Here is a 12,357-nt window from a genome sequence, read left to right as displayed (position 1 = left end):
TAAATAAATATTTTTAAAAAGGATAAGTCCTGAGGATGTAATGTCTAATGTGTGGCTATAGTTTATTATTGTCTTGAATATTTGAATGTTGTTTAGAGAGCAGTTTGTTTTGTTTTGTTTTATTACCACCAGGTTTACTGGTCGGGCTCAGTGCCTGCACAACCAAGCCACCATTCCTGGCAGCTGGTTGTTTCCTTTTTAAATTTTTAAAATTTATTGAATAGAAATGGAGAGGGATGGGGATGTATAGAGAGATCCTCACACAAGAAGTTCTGAAAGATCTGCTATAAATAATCAGATCACCATAAGCATACCATATAGCAGAACACTGTAAAAATCTAGAATAGTGGCATTAAAATATCTTTAATCTATAATATCAATAAATGTCAATGGCCTGAATTCACCTGTTAAAAGGCACAGAGTAGGAAGATGGATCAGGAAACACAACCCAACCATATGTTGTCAGTAGGAATCACACTTAACTCAACAAGACAAACACAGACTCAAAGTGAAAGGATGGAAAACTACCATACGATCAAATGGAACACACACACTCAAAAAAAAAAGAGCAGGAACAGTTATGCTCATATCTGACACTAAAGACCTTAAAACATAGGGATGCAGAGGGTTAAACGCACTTGGCGCAAAGCGCAAATACCGGCGTAAGGATCCCGGTTCCAGCCCCCGGCTCCCCACCTGCAGGGGAGTCGCTTCACAGGCGGTGAAGCAGGTCTGCAGGTGTCTATTTTTTTCTCCCCCTCTCTGTCTTCCTCTCCTAGCTCCATTTCTCTCTGTCCTATCTAACAATGATGACATCAATAACAACAATAACTACAACAACGGTCAAAAACAACAAGGCAACAAAAAAGAAAATAAAAAAATTAAAATTTAAGCTTTGCGCAGTGGCAGTATCGTAGCCAATGAGGTTTATCCGAGGCGCGATTATTGCTAATTGAAAACTTTTCCCAAAAATTAAAATTTAGGGATAGATATTACTTAGTGCTCAGAGGATCAATCAATCAAGAGGACTTAATGATTATCAACATCTATGCATCCAAGGAGAAACCATCTAAATACATCAAACATCTGCTGAAAGAGTGACAGCAATATATTAATAGCAACACAGTCATAGTAGGGGACTTCAACACCCCACTCTCTCAAACTGACAGATCATCCAGGCAGAAAATCAATAAAGAAACAAGGGAGCTAAGTGAAGAGATAGATAAGCTAGAACTATTGGACATTTTTAGAGTAAAAAAATGGTGATTGCACCATTTCCAGCCCAATGTCGATGGAGCTTGAATAAATCATCTTAAGTGAAATAACTCAGAAACAGAAAGATGATCTCATTCACAGGCAGAAGTTGAAAAACAAGATCAGAAGAGAAAGCACAAGTAGAACCTGAACTGGAATTGGTGTATTGCACCAAAGTTAAAGACTCTGGGGTGGGGTGGTTCAGGGAAGAGTTTAGGTCCTGGAACAGGATGAACAGAGGACCTAGTTGGGGTTGTATTGTTGTGTGGAAAACTGAGAAATGTTATGCATGTACAAACTATTGTATTTACTGTCGAATGTAAAACATTAATTCCCCAATAAAGAAATTAAAAAAAAGATATATAATATATATAAGAAAGAGCACTTCTGATTCAAACCTATACAAACTGACACGACTCCTATATATAAGTGAAGTATAAGAAATTTATTCTTAAGTTTGAAAGAGTGAACATTAAGTCCAGTACACAGACTTAACACAGACAAAGTTTACAAGAGACAAACCCTAGCTAGGAGATCCCAGGCCGGCGTGTCAATACGGCCCCGTAGCTCTGAGATCTCGAGGTCTGGAACTCGGCTCCCTTTTAAAGGGGACGGGAGTGGGGGTCTCGAGGGGGGTGTGACATGAGTGAGTACCTTCCTAGAATAAACATTCTGAAACTACCATGGGGCGCCAGTAGTTTACAGAAGCGAAAACATGCGGGTTATGATATAACTTCAAGGCATAAACGTTACAAGGCAGATGGGTTTCGGGATCTCTTCTATCAACATTCTTAATCAGAAACTCTGCTGTCCTTGGGTGGAGAAAAGGGGAACTTCTTTCATTACCTGGTCTTCTAAATGTCTGCTCTTAATCACTAAAATCACCTAGCTTTCTATATGGGGGATTTCTAATTGAATCAACTTGGGGGACTTACTCCGTATATATATTCCATATATATAATATATATTCCATATATATTATATATATGTAATATATTATATATATATATTCATATATATATTATATAACCCGGGTCCTTGAGCACTGTAATGTGTGCTCAACCCGGTGCGCCACCACCACCGGGCCCCTATCTCTATTTTTATTTTATTTATTTATTGGGTAGAGACAGTCAGAAATTGAGAGAAGAGATATAATATAATGAGGGCTGGGGTAGACAGCACAATGGTTATGCAGAGACTCTTATGCCTGAGGCTCTAAAGTCCCAGGTTCAACCACCTACACCAGCAGAAACCAGAGCTGAGCAGTGCTCTCTGGTTAAAAAAAAAAAAAAGGAAGGAAGAAAAAAAAACGAAGAATGAGATGAAAATTAAACTGCCATTCCTGGAATTGGCACCTGTTGAATTCAGTTGTCCCAGGCCCCGCCCACTGACGGCCTAGCCCCAGATGGCCCCGCCCCTCATGTCTCCGCCCCGTACGAGGCCCCGCCCACCTGATTGGGCTCTAAGGTGTATTTGCGTTGTCCGGGATTGTGCCGTCTGTCCATGACAATGCCTGCTGAGTATTAGTCACTTCTAGTCAATCCTATCTAGTTTACAAACTTTTTTCTTTTTTTACTCAATACACCTATGCTTATGAAGATAAATAGGGGCGATTCTTTCTAACCTTGTTTGAAAAACAAGTGGAGGAGTTATTGGATCTGTCAGGCAGGTCGTAAGACAGCCCCCTGGAGCCAGGCGGGGTCCTAAGTCCCTTCGTCGCTGAGCCAGGACCGGTTCTCTGCGCAGGCGCAGTGCGCCCGACTCGCCATGCCGACTGTCACCGTGAAGCGGGATCTGCTTTTCAAAGCGCTGGGTCGGACCTACAGTGAGTGCCGGCTCCGCCGCCTGGGCTCCGCGGGCCGGGCGTCCTTCCGAAAAAGGCATCAGGGCCGTTTGTAGGGCCGCCTGGCAGGTCTCGGTCTGGGGCGATGGGCCGATGGCCGGGTCGGGGCTGCCATTGCGTCACCCGCGCGTGGCGGCCGAGGCTGCTCTGTGACCGTCTAGCTCTCTGTTCTTGAAACTTATTTTTATTATCTTTACCTATTGGATCGAGACAGCCAGCAGTCCAGAGGGGAGGGGGAGGCAGACACCTGCAGCCCTGCTTGACCGCTTGCAAAGCTTTCCCCCTGCAGATGGGGACCGGGGCCTCGAACCCGGGTCCTTGAGCACTGTAACATGTGCGCTCAACCAGGTGCCCCCCCACCACCGGGCCCCATATCTCTATTTTTATTTTTTATTTTTATTTAAATATCCCCTTTTGTTGCCCTTGTTTTATTGTCGTAGTTCTTATTCTTGTTATTGATGTCATCGTTGTTGGATAGGACAGAGAGAAATGGAGAGAGGAGGGGAAGACAGAGAGGGGGAGAGAGATAGACACCTGCAGACCTGCTTCACTATTTTTATTTTATTCATTTATTGGCTAGAGACTGTCAGAAATTGAGAGAAGAGGGGGAGACAGAGAGACACCTGCAGCGCTGCTTCACCACTCACAAAGCTTTCCCCCTGCACGTGGGGACCAGGGGTTCGAACCCAGGTCCGTGTGCTTTGTAACATGTGCGCTCAATCAGGTGTCCCATCCCCCGCCCCCCATTTTATTATATATATATATGCCGGAGCACTGCTCGGCTCTGGCTTATGGTGGTGCGGGGGATTGAACCTGGGGCTTTGGAACCTCAAGCATGAGAGTCTCTTTGCATAACCATTATGCTATCTACCCCTGCCCCCCTCCCATTTTTTTAATGGACTTTATTTATTTATTTTTGTTATTTTACTAGATCCCCGCTCACCTCTGGCTTATGGTAGTGCTGGGGATGGAACCTGGGACCTCAGAGGGTCAAGCATGAAAGCGTCCTGCTGTCTCCCCAGCCCTCGTCCCTTGTATAGTAGTGACATGATTGACAGGTAGCGCGCTAGGGGCCCGGATGTGCTCTCGGCCTCTCCTGAGCTGCTTCCCCCCTAAACTACCTGGTTTCCCCCCAGTTCCTGCACGTGCTTCTCCACCTCTTGTCCAGGATGATTCTCCAGGCCTTTCTGCTCCGCTGAGGTGGCGGTGCATTCTCAGTCCAGCCGTAAAGGGAAATGAGGAGGGAGAGAGGGGCCGGGGCTCTGCCCTGGGGTCGGCCGCCTGCCATTCATGCAAGTCCTGTGCTCTGTCCGCTGAGCCTCCTCTCGCATCTCCTGGGTTTATCTCTACCACCATCCAGCTGGTCTGGTTTACTTTGGTCACTCCTTAACTTTTTAAAGTAATATCTACTTATCTATACATGTATTTGATAGGGACAGAAATTGAGAAGGGGGAGTCAGGCGGTAGCACAGCAGGTTAAGCCCACTTGGCACAAACCAAGGACCGGCGTAAGGATCCTGGCTTGAGCCCCCGGCTCCCCACCTGCAGGGGACTCGCTTCACAGGCGGTGGAGCAGGTCTGCAGGTGTCTGTCTTTCTCTCCCCCTCTCTGTCTTCCCCTCCTCTCTCCATTTCTGTCTGTCCTATCCAACAACGAACGACATCAATAACTACAACAATAAAAATAAGGGCAACAAAAAGGAAATAAATATTAAAAAAAAAAAGAAATTGAGAAGGAAGGGAGATATGGAAAGCTGCAGAGAAAGAGAGAGCTGTAGCCCTGCTTAGGTGCTCGTGAATCTGATGGCAAGTTCACCCCTGCAGGGCTGGTTTCTGGCAGAGATGACTTGGTTGTCTCTGAACCTGACCGCTGGGTGACGCTGCCTTGTTTACCCCAGAGCAAGAGGGCCGAGCGAGCAGGTAATCCCAAGTGTGCCCCAGCCTGAAGCCCCAGTAACCAGCACATCATCCCTTGGCACACTGCCTAGGCCACGCGGACACACAGACACACAGACGCTTCCTGCGCAGTGGAGGAGGGATGTCACTGAATTGTTTTTCCTGGAAGCAGGCTCCAGAGTCTGCCCTCTGGGCTGCAGTGTCTCTCGACACAGACAGGGAGACAGACTGAAAGAAGAGGAGGAGGAGAGACACCGGTGCCAGCAGGGAAACCTCCTTCAGTGCAGTGAGGGGCCAGGTTCAAACCTGGGTCGTGCGCCTGGCAAAACAGGACACTGTCGGTGGGCTATTCCACTGGCCCTCAATTTGTTAGTTTAAATCAGAGCACTGCTCAGCTTCGGTTTATGGTGGTGCTGGGGATTGAACTTAAACCTTGGAGAGTCAAGCATAAGTTGTTTGCGTCACCAGTATGCCATCCCCCCAGCTTGGAAGTCACTTCTTAATTTTAACACTTACATCTAGATTGCTGAGTAGTTTTTTAAGACATCAAGTCCTGGCTCCTTTTTGTTTATTAATAGCCTTCTACCTCTTTTTTTTCCCCCCAAATATTTATTTATTTTTCCCTTTTGTTGCCCTTAGATAGACACCTGCAGACCTGCTTCACCACCTGTGAAGCGACTCCCCTGCAGGTGGGGAGCCGGGGGCTCAAACCGGGATCCTTATGCCTGTCTTTGTGCTTTGTGCCAAGTGCGTTCAACCTGCTGCGCTACCTCTTCTTTCATATGCTACGTGGCAAGAAAAACCCAGGGATACTTCCAGCACTGGTTGGAAATCTTAGTTATATCACCCAGCTAAGCAGGTACATTTTCTATTGTCCATAGGCAAATCTGTCTATAAAAAGGCCTCTTTTCAGCCAGTTTCCATGACAGGGCCTCCCGCCTCCATAGCCACACTTGGTTTATTAAAAGCTAAGAGGCTTCTATTACTACTGTCCTTCCTTTCTTCCTTTTTTTTTTTTTTTTTTTTTTTTAAAGACTTTATTAATGAGGAAGATAGGAGAAAAGAACCAGACGTCACTGTGGTACATGTGCTGCCCAGGATTAAACTCAGGACCTCATGCTTGAGAATCCAGTGCTTTATCCATTGCACCATCCTCTGGACTACTCACTCACCCCATCCATTCATCCATCCATCCATCCATATCCATTGTAAGAGCACTTCTGATCCGAACCCACACAAACTGACATGACTCCAGTATATAAGTGAAGTATAAGGAATTTATTCTTAAGTTTAAAAGAGTGAAAATAAGGCCAGTCCACATACTTACAAAGAGACAACACCAAAAAGACAAAGACAGACCTCAGCTGAGGGATCCCAGGCCGGTAGCTCTGAGACAACCAGGCTTGAAATTCACCCTCTTTTAAAAGGGAAAAGCGAAGGGGGTGGGGTGGTGGGGGTCTGCATGACTGGGGTGATCTGCATGTCCTTGCTAATTTGTCTTTGGGGTAAAAGTCTCAAGGAGCACATTCCATTCTTGTCTTCTCAGGAGGAAGCCAGCAGTGTTTACAGAAGCCAAGTGGACAGGTTAACATAGAGCTGAGGAAGCAGGGGTTCCAGGGTATGCAGTGTCAAGATAAACATTTGTATCTGCCTGGTGCGGAGCTGAAACATTTAGTGCATTAGTGTAACTTCATCTTACCTAGTTTCTGAGACACTCTAATGGACCCGTCTAAATTTGGGGAATTCCATTTCCTCACATCCATATCCATCCACCCATCCTTGTCCCCTCCCCCCCCCCCCCCCCCAGCAGTGTTCAATCTGCTGGGGATTGAACCTGGGAGCCTCAGGCATGGGAGTCTTTTTGCATAACCATTATGGCATCTCTCCCACCCCTATCAGCTGCCCTAGGTTTGCTTTTACACTCTCCTCCAAGCCACCTGATTGCGAAGCTACTTCTGTGTTTTCTTAGCTGTGGCAGCATTCCACTTCAGGGAGTGAAGCCTATAAATTACTCACTGATACGTAACAGACCAGCCCAAACACTGTAAAAAGCAGCCCACCTTCAGGGAGTCGGGCGGTAGCAGTGGGATAAGCGCACGTGGCAGCGGCGCAAAGCACAAGGACCCGTTAGGATCCTGGTTCGAGCCCCCGGCTCCCCTGTAGGGAGTCTCTTCACAGCCCGTGAAGCAGGTCTGCAGGCGTCTCTCTGCCTCTCTTCCTCTCTATCTCCCGTTCTCTCTCAATTTCTCTCTGTCTGTATCCAATAACAAATAAATTTAAAAAAGATAAAAAAAAGTCAAGGAAAAAAAAAAGCAACCCACCTTTATGAAATTTCTGAGCACTGGCTCAGAAATCTGGAGGTTTACAGTCCTCCAGATTTGACTGGGCCTGAGAATATCTCCCCAGCTAACTGGAGGCGGGGGATACCGTCCCCCCCACCCCCACCGCGTAGACTGAGGCCGCTCACCATCTCCACTTGATTTCACGAGAACGAGAGAGAAGCAGTGCATCACTTTAGCACATGTGAGATGGAATCCGTCTCAGGACGTCATTCTATTCTATCTTTTCTTTCCGCCTGTTTGTTTATTTATGGAGTCATTACCTCCTGCGTGTGCGGTTTTACTGCTCTGGGGCCTGCCACCGCTATATTTGTTTTTGCCGGAACACTGCTCAGCTCTGGTTTATGGCGGTGCTGGGAGTTGAATTGGGGATCTCAGAGCCTCAAGTCGGAAAGTCACTTGCAGAACCATTGTGCTGTCTCCGCAGCCCTGGGCCTGCTTTTTCATTCAGAGAAAGGGAGCGCCAGCATAGCCTGTGGGCTGATTCATGACGCCTCCCTTGTGGCGGCGGGGCTCAGGTCTTCCTGGTGAGCTATTCAGCTCTATTTTCCTTCTCTTCCTTCCTCTTCTTTTTCTTTCTTTTTTTTCTTTTTAAGATTTCATTTATATCGTGGGAATATAACAGAGAGAGGGAGAGATAGAGGTAGAGGCTAGAATTTCACGGGAGAGAAAAGTCAGAGGCACTAGTAGGACACGTGCAGAAGATCCGACCAGAAGCCTCCGACATTTGAGCCCTGTGCTCTCCCGGCCGAGCTACTTGTCCAGTTGAACTCCCCATCTCTCCTGTGCTGTACCACCAGACTCCTGCTTCAGCCCCAGCCCCCCCCCCACCTTCCCTTGGAGTGCAGACCGGATGCTCTGCTGTAAGCCCCCAGCCGGTGCCCACAGGCAGGACCGAGGGCACATCTGGTGGCTCGTCAGTCCTTTGCTGCTGCTCTGTCTTCTCTCTGCCTGACAGGAGCCCTCCTGTCTCATCTGTACTGGACTTGCCAGAGCGGCTGTGCTATTGCTCACTCCCCATAACTGCCGCCCGTCCTCTCTGTGCTGCCCAAGCTGACCCTGACCCGGGCTGATTACTTCCCGTATGCCACTGCTGCCCCGTGCTCTGAACTTGGTTTACGCAGCTGGTTTCTTTTTCAAAAAAGTAAGGATTGGTCAGGCAGGGATTGTGTCTTAGCTGTCTCTGTTAGCCCTGGCATCTCATACAGTGCCAGGTCTGTGACTGGCACCCAAGAAATGCTTGTTAAATTGAAGTTTAATATTCGGAGCAGGGTGTTTGTTTGTTTGTTTGTTTTGAATTGTGTAGAGACAGGGAAACCGAAGGGAGCAGGAGACAGAGAGACACCTGCAGCCCTGCTTCACGTGTGAAGCTTTCTCCCTGATGATGGGGACCAGGGGCTTGAACCCGGGGCCTTGTGCATTAGTGTTTGCGCTTAACCAGGTACACCACTGCCCGGTCCCTGGAGCAGGGTTCTTAAGACTAGCTTTTCACTAGAATACTCTCTATATTGTATTAGTTAAAAATGTTTTTTTTTTTTTAATTCTTATGTCAAGATATCCTCAGTTGTGTGTGTGTGTATTTAAAAAATCCTCTAGATAGACTTTTATGAGAACTAGGATTAGACCAGAGCTCCACTCAGCTGGGGTCTCAGGTATGTATGGAGGTGGTGTGTGTGTGTGTGTGTGTGTGTGTGTGTGTGTGTGTGTTGGGGGGGCTGCCGAGAGAGCTCCCTGGCTCTTTAACCCACTTTTGGTAAAGAGAATGTCCTGAAAATGAACTGGGTAGTGAAGTAAAGTAGAATAGAGTTTAAAAACCGGGGAGAGACCCACCAGCCATATCAGACCTGCTGTGTTTCAGGGCCCAGTGTTGGCAGGACTCATTCAGAGTGCGTTTCCATCTTGGCATGAGCTCGATGCTATACATGAAAGTCTGTGCAAGTGCGTTTGATGGATGGTGTCAAGTTCTCCAAAGTGAGGGTGTCACAATTCAAACTGACTATCCTGGTTCTGAGGCCAACTGACAGGCTACCTCAGGGAATTCTCAGTGACAGGACTTGCATAACAGGATCCCTTTCCAGATTTGAGCCCGACTTAGCAGGTTGCTCTTCTCTGAAGGAAATACAGACTTTCCAGTGGCGGTAATAGAACTGCTGTCGATAATAGCACAGGTGAATCGGCCCACTTAATAGTTCTTCTGACTAAAAGTATTCCTGGGGTTGAGCTCTCTGTGGCTTATTTTAAAATGATACTATCTTATGGCTGGTATTTAGAATACATGGTGTAAGGCGATGTGTCAGAAAGTGAAATTTCTGTATCTGCGGAACCACTAAAAATGGATGCTCTCTCTCTTCCAGCTGATGAAGAATTTGATGAACTGTGCTTTGAATTTGGACTGGAACTTGATGAAATTGTATGTACTATGAGGCATTTGTATTTCATATGTTCTGTGTGTAAGCTCATTTAAAAAAATAATTATTCCCTTTTGTTGCCCTTGTTGTTTTATTGTTGTAGTTATTATTGTTATTATTGATGTTGTTGTTGGATAGGACAGAGAATTGGAGAGAGGAGGGGAAGACAGAGAGGGCGAGAGAAAGATAGACACCTGCAGACCTGCTTCACCACCTGTGAAGCGACTCCTGCAGGTGGGGGAGCCGGGGGCTCGAACTGGGATCCTTAGTCCAGTCCTTGAGCTTTGTGCCACGTACGCTCAACCCGCTGTGCTACCGCCTGACTCCCTAAAACATTTTTTTATTATCTTTATTTATTTATTGGATAGAGACAGTCAAGTTGAGAAGAAGATGGGATAGAAAGGGAGAGAGACAGAGAGACACCTGCAGCACTGCTTCACCACTCGCAAAGCTTCTCTCCTGCAGGTGGGGACTGGGCTTGAGCCCGGTTCTCACACATTATAACATATGCACTCAACCAGGGGTGCCACCACCCGGCCTGACTTCTCTTTCTTTCTTTCTTTCCTTCTTTCTTTCTTTTTTCTTTTTCCTGTTAGTGAGCATTTATGTGCCTGTGTGATTTCTGTAGTGTGTGTTAAGTTGTCTTTAATATTTTTATTAGGTTTTGATGTCATCTGCAAGGCTCTGTGTCAGCTACAAGAACTGGGCTCAGAAATTTTCAGCTACAGTTTGAGCAACCTTCATTTGCTGTAGGCAGTTATTTTCCCTCTCTGAGCTTCCTTTTCATGTATGAAATGAGGACTTTGGGTACTCTGAGCCCTGTAGATTCTTTGTAGCTCTGAAATTTTGTGATCTCTGATCTCTGTAAGTTCTGAGACTTTCGTTAGCTCTGAGATACCCACTCTTTCCATGAGCTGAGATACTAAAAAAATAAAGAAGATAAGCTGTTTTTCTATAAAGGAATTGAGACTTCTCTCTCTTTTTTTTTCCTTATTTTTCTCCATATGCTTTCATTTCTCTGGTTACTGCATTATCCTCCCCTATGACCTAGATCATTTAGCTTTCTTCTCTGAAGAAACAGCAATTTAATTGACCCCTCTGACCATTATTAAGATTCTAGTATTTTCTCATGTCCCCCTCTCCCTCCTTCTTTCTCTGTTAGCAGTGCTTTTTTAAGATGGTCTGCTCTTAACAGAATCATAGCTATTTCCGTAAGGGGTTCTGATGCCTATTAATGTTATTGGGCTGCTGGAAAAATCTGGACATTTTCGTATGCAAAAAGGCATCCTTTTCTGACAAACCAGCAGTTAGCATTTTGTGCCATAGGAGACTAAAGTTTTTTTTTTTTTTAATTTATTTTCCCTTTTGTTGCCCTTGTTTTTTGATTGTTGTTGTAGTTATTGTTGTTACTGATGTTGTCACTGTTGGATAGGACAGAGAGAAATGGAGAGAGGAGGGGTAGACAGAGAGGGGGAGAGAAAGACAGACACCTGCAGACCTGCTTCACTGCCTGTGAAGTGACTCCCCTGCAGGTGGGGAGCCGGGGGCTCGAACTGGGATCCTTTCGTCAGTCCTTGCACTTTGCGTCACGTGCGCTTAACCCGCTGCACTACTGCCCGACTCCCTTAAGATTTTACTTATTCATGAGAAAGATAGGAGGAGAGAGAGAAGGAACCAGACATCACTCCGGTACATATGCTGCCGGGGATTGATCTCCAGACCTCATGCTTGAGAGTCCAGTGCTTTATCCGCTGCACCACCTCTCAGACCACAAAGACTAAGGTTTTAAGCCTGAATCTTATACAGAAGTAACACTGACACAACCATACAGGTTTTGGGTACGCCTCTGTGCCATTAACAGTGTGCTAACAGACACCAGACAGACTGGCTTTAGATCAAGGCAGGGCAGACTGCTTTCTGTACAGGCCTGAGGAGTAAGCAGCTTGGGCTTTGCAGACAGTACAGCCACTGTCAGAAGTCAGCCGGGGCACTGAGTGACAACAGGTACGCGGGCTCTAGCTGTCCCACTCAGATGGCACTTATGTGAACGGGTGGCAGCATGATTTGAACGGTAGGCAAGTTTGCCTCAGAGGAATTTGCGCTCTCTGGAGTGAGTGACAATGCTGTGTCTGCACTTAGTATTTTCTGTCGACCTTGATTCTAACATTTGCTGTTTTCATGTGATTGGCTTGTTAGAAAGGTCAGCCCAGTATTTCTGCTGCAGCTATAAACAGCTCATTTTACTACAGAAAAGGTCACATGTAACAGAGTTACTGCTTAATAGGACTGATAAGTGCTTTTAAAACTTGCTGTTTATCTCTATGTTTTGTTTTAGACTTCTGAGAAAGAAATCATAAGTAAGGAGCAAGGAAATGAAAAGGCAAAGGGAGCCTCTGATGTCATTCTTTATAAAATCGACGTCCCTGCCAATAGATATGACCTCCTGTGTCTGGAAGGGCTGGCTCGAGGGCTTCAGGTCTTCAAAGAACGGTAAGGGGCCGGGCTCATTAATATGGTCCTACATTATTATTACATTTTTTAAAATTTATTAAATCATTTTCCCTTTTGTTGCCCTTTTTTTATTGTTGTAGTTATTGTTGTTATTGATGTCATCATTG

The 12,357-nt window shown here is 46.1% G+C and overlaps 1 protein-coding gene and 1 pseudogene across 1 annotated transcript in view; both read left to right on the top strand.

Moving 5' to 3' along the window:
- Positions 1-891: 891 nt before the first annotated feature.
- Positions 892-1,041, top strand: LOC132539569 (U4 spliceosomal RNA; annotated as a pseudogene).
- A 1,928-nt stretch (positions 1,042-2,969) lies between these two features.
- FARSB (phenylalanyl-tRNA synthetase subunit beta) overlaps positions 2,970-12,357 on the top strand; it is a 63,428-nt gene continuing 54,040 nt past the window's right edge. The window contains exons 1-3 of the mRNA XM_060193666.1: positions 2,970-3,079; positions 9,686-9,741; positions 12,075-12,229. Coding sequence (XP_060049649.1) covers positions 3,022-3,079; positions 9,686-9,741; positions 12,075-12,229 — 269 coding nt within the window. The 5' untranslated portion in view covers positions 2,970-3,021. The remainder of the gene's footprint in view (positions 3,080-9,685; positions 9,742-12,074; positions 12,230-12,357) is intronic.

The sequence above is a fragment of the Erinaceus europaeus genome, chromosome 7 (assembly GCF_950295315.1).
Source record: "Erinaceus europaeus chromosome 7, mEriEur2.1, whole genome shotgun sequence".
NCBI lineage: Eukaryota > Metazoa > Chordata > Mammalia > Eulipotyphla > Erinaceidae > Erinaceus > Erinaceus europaeus.
This window is presented reverse-complemented; position numbering and strand designations above follow the sequence as displayed.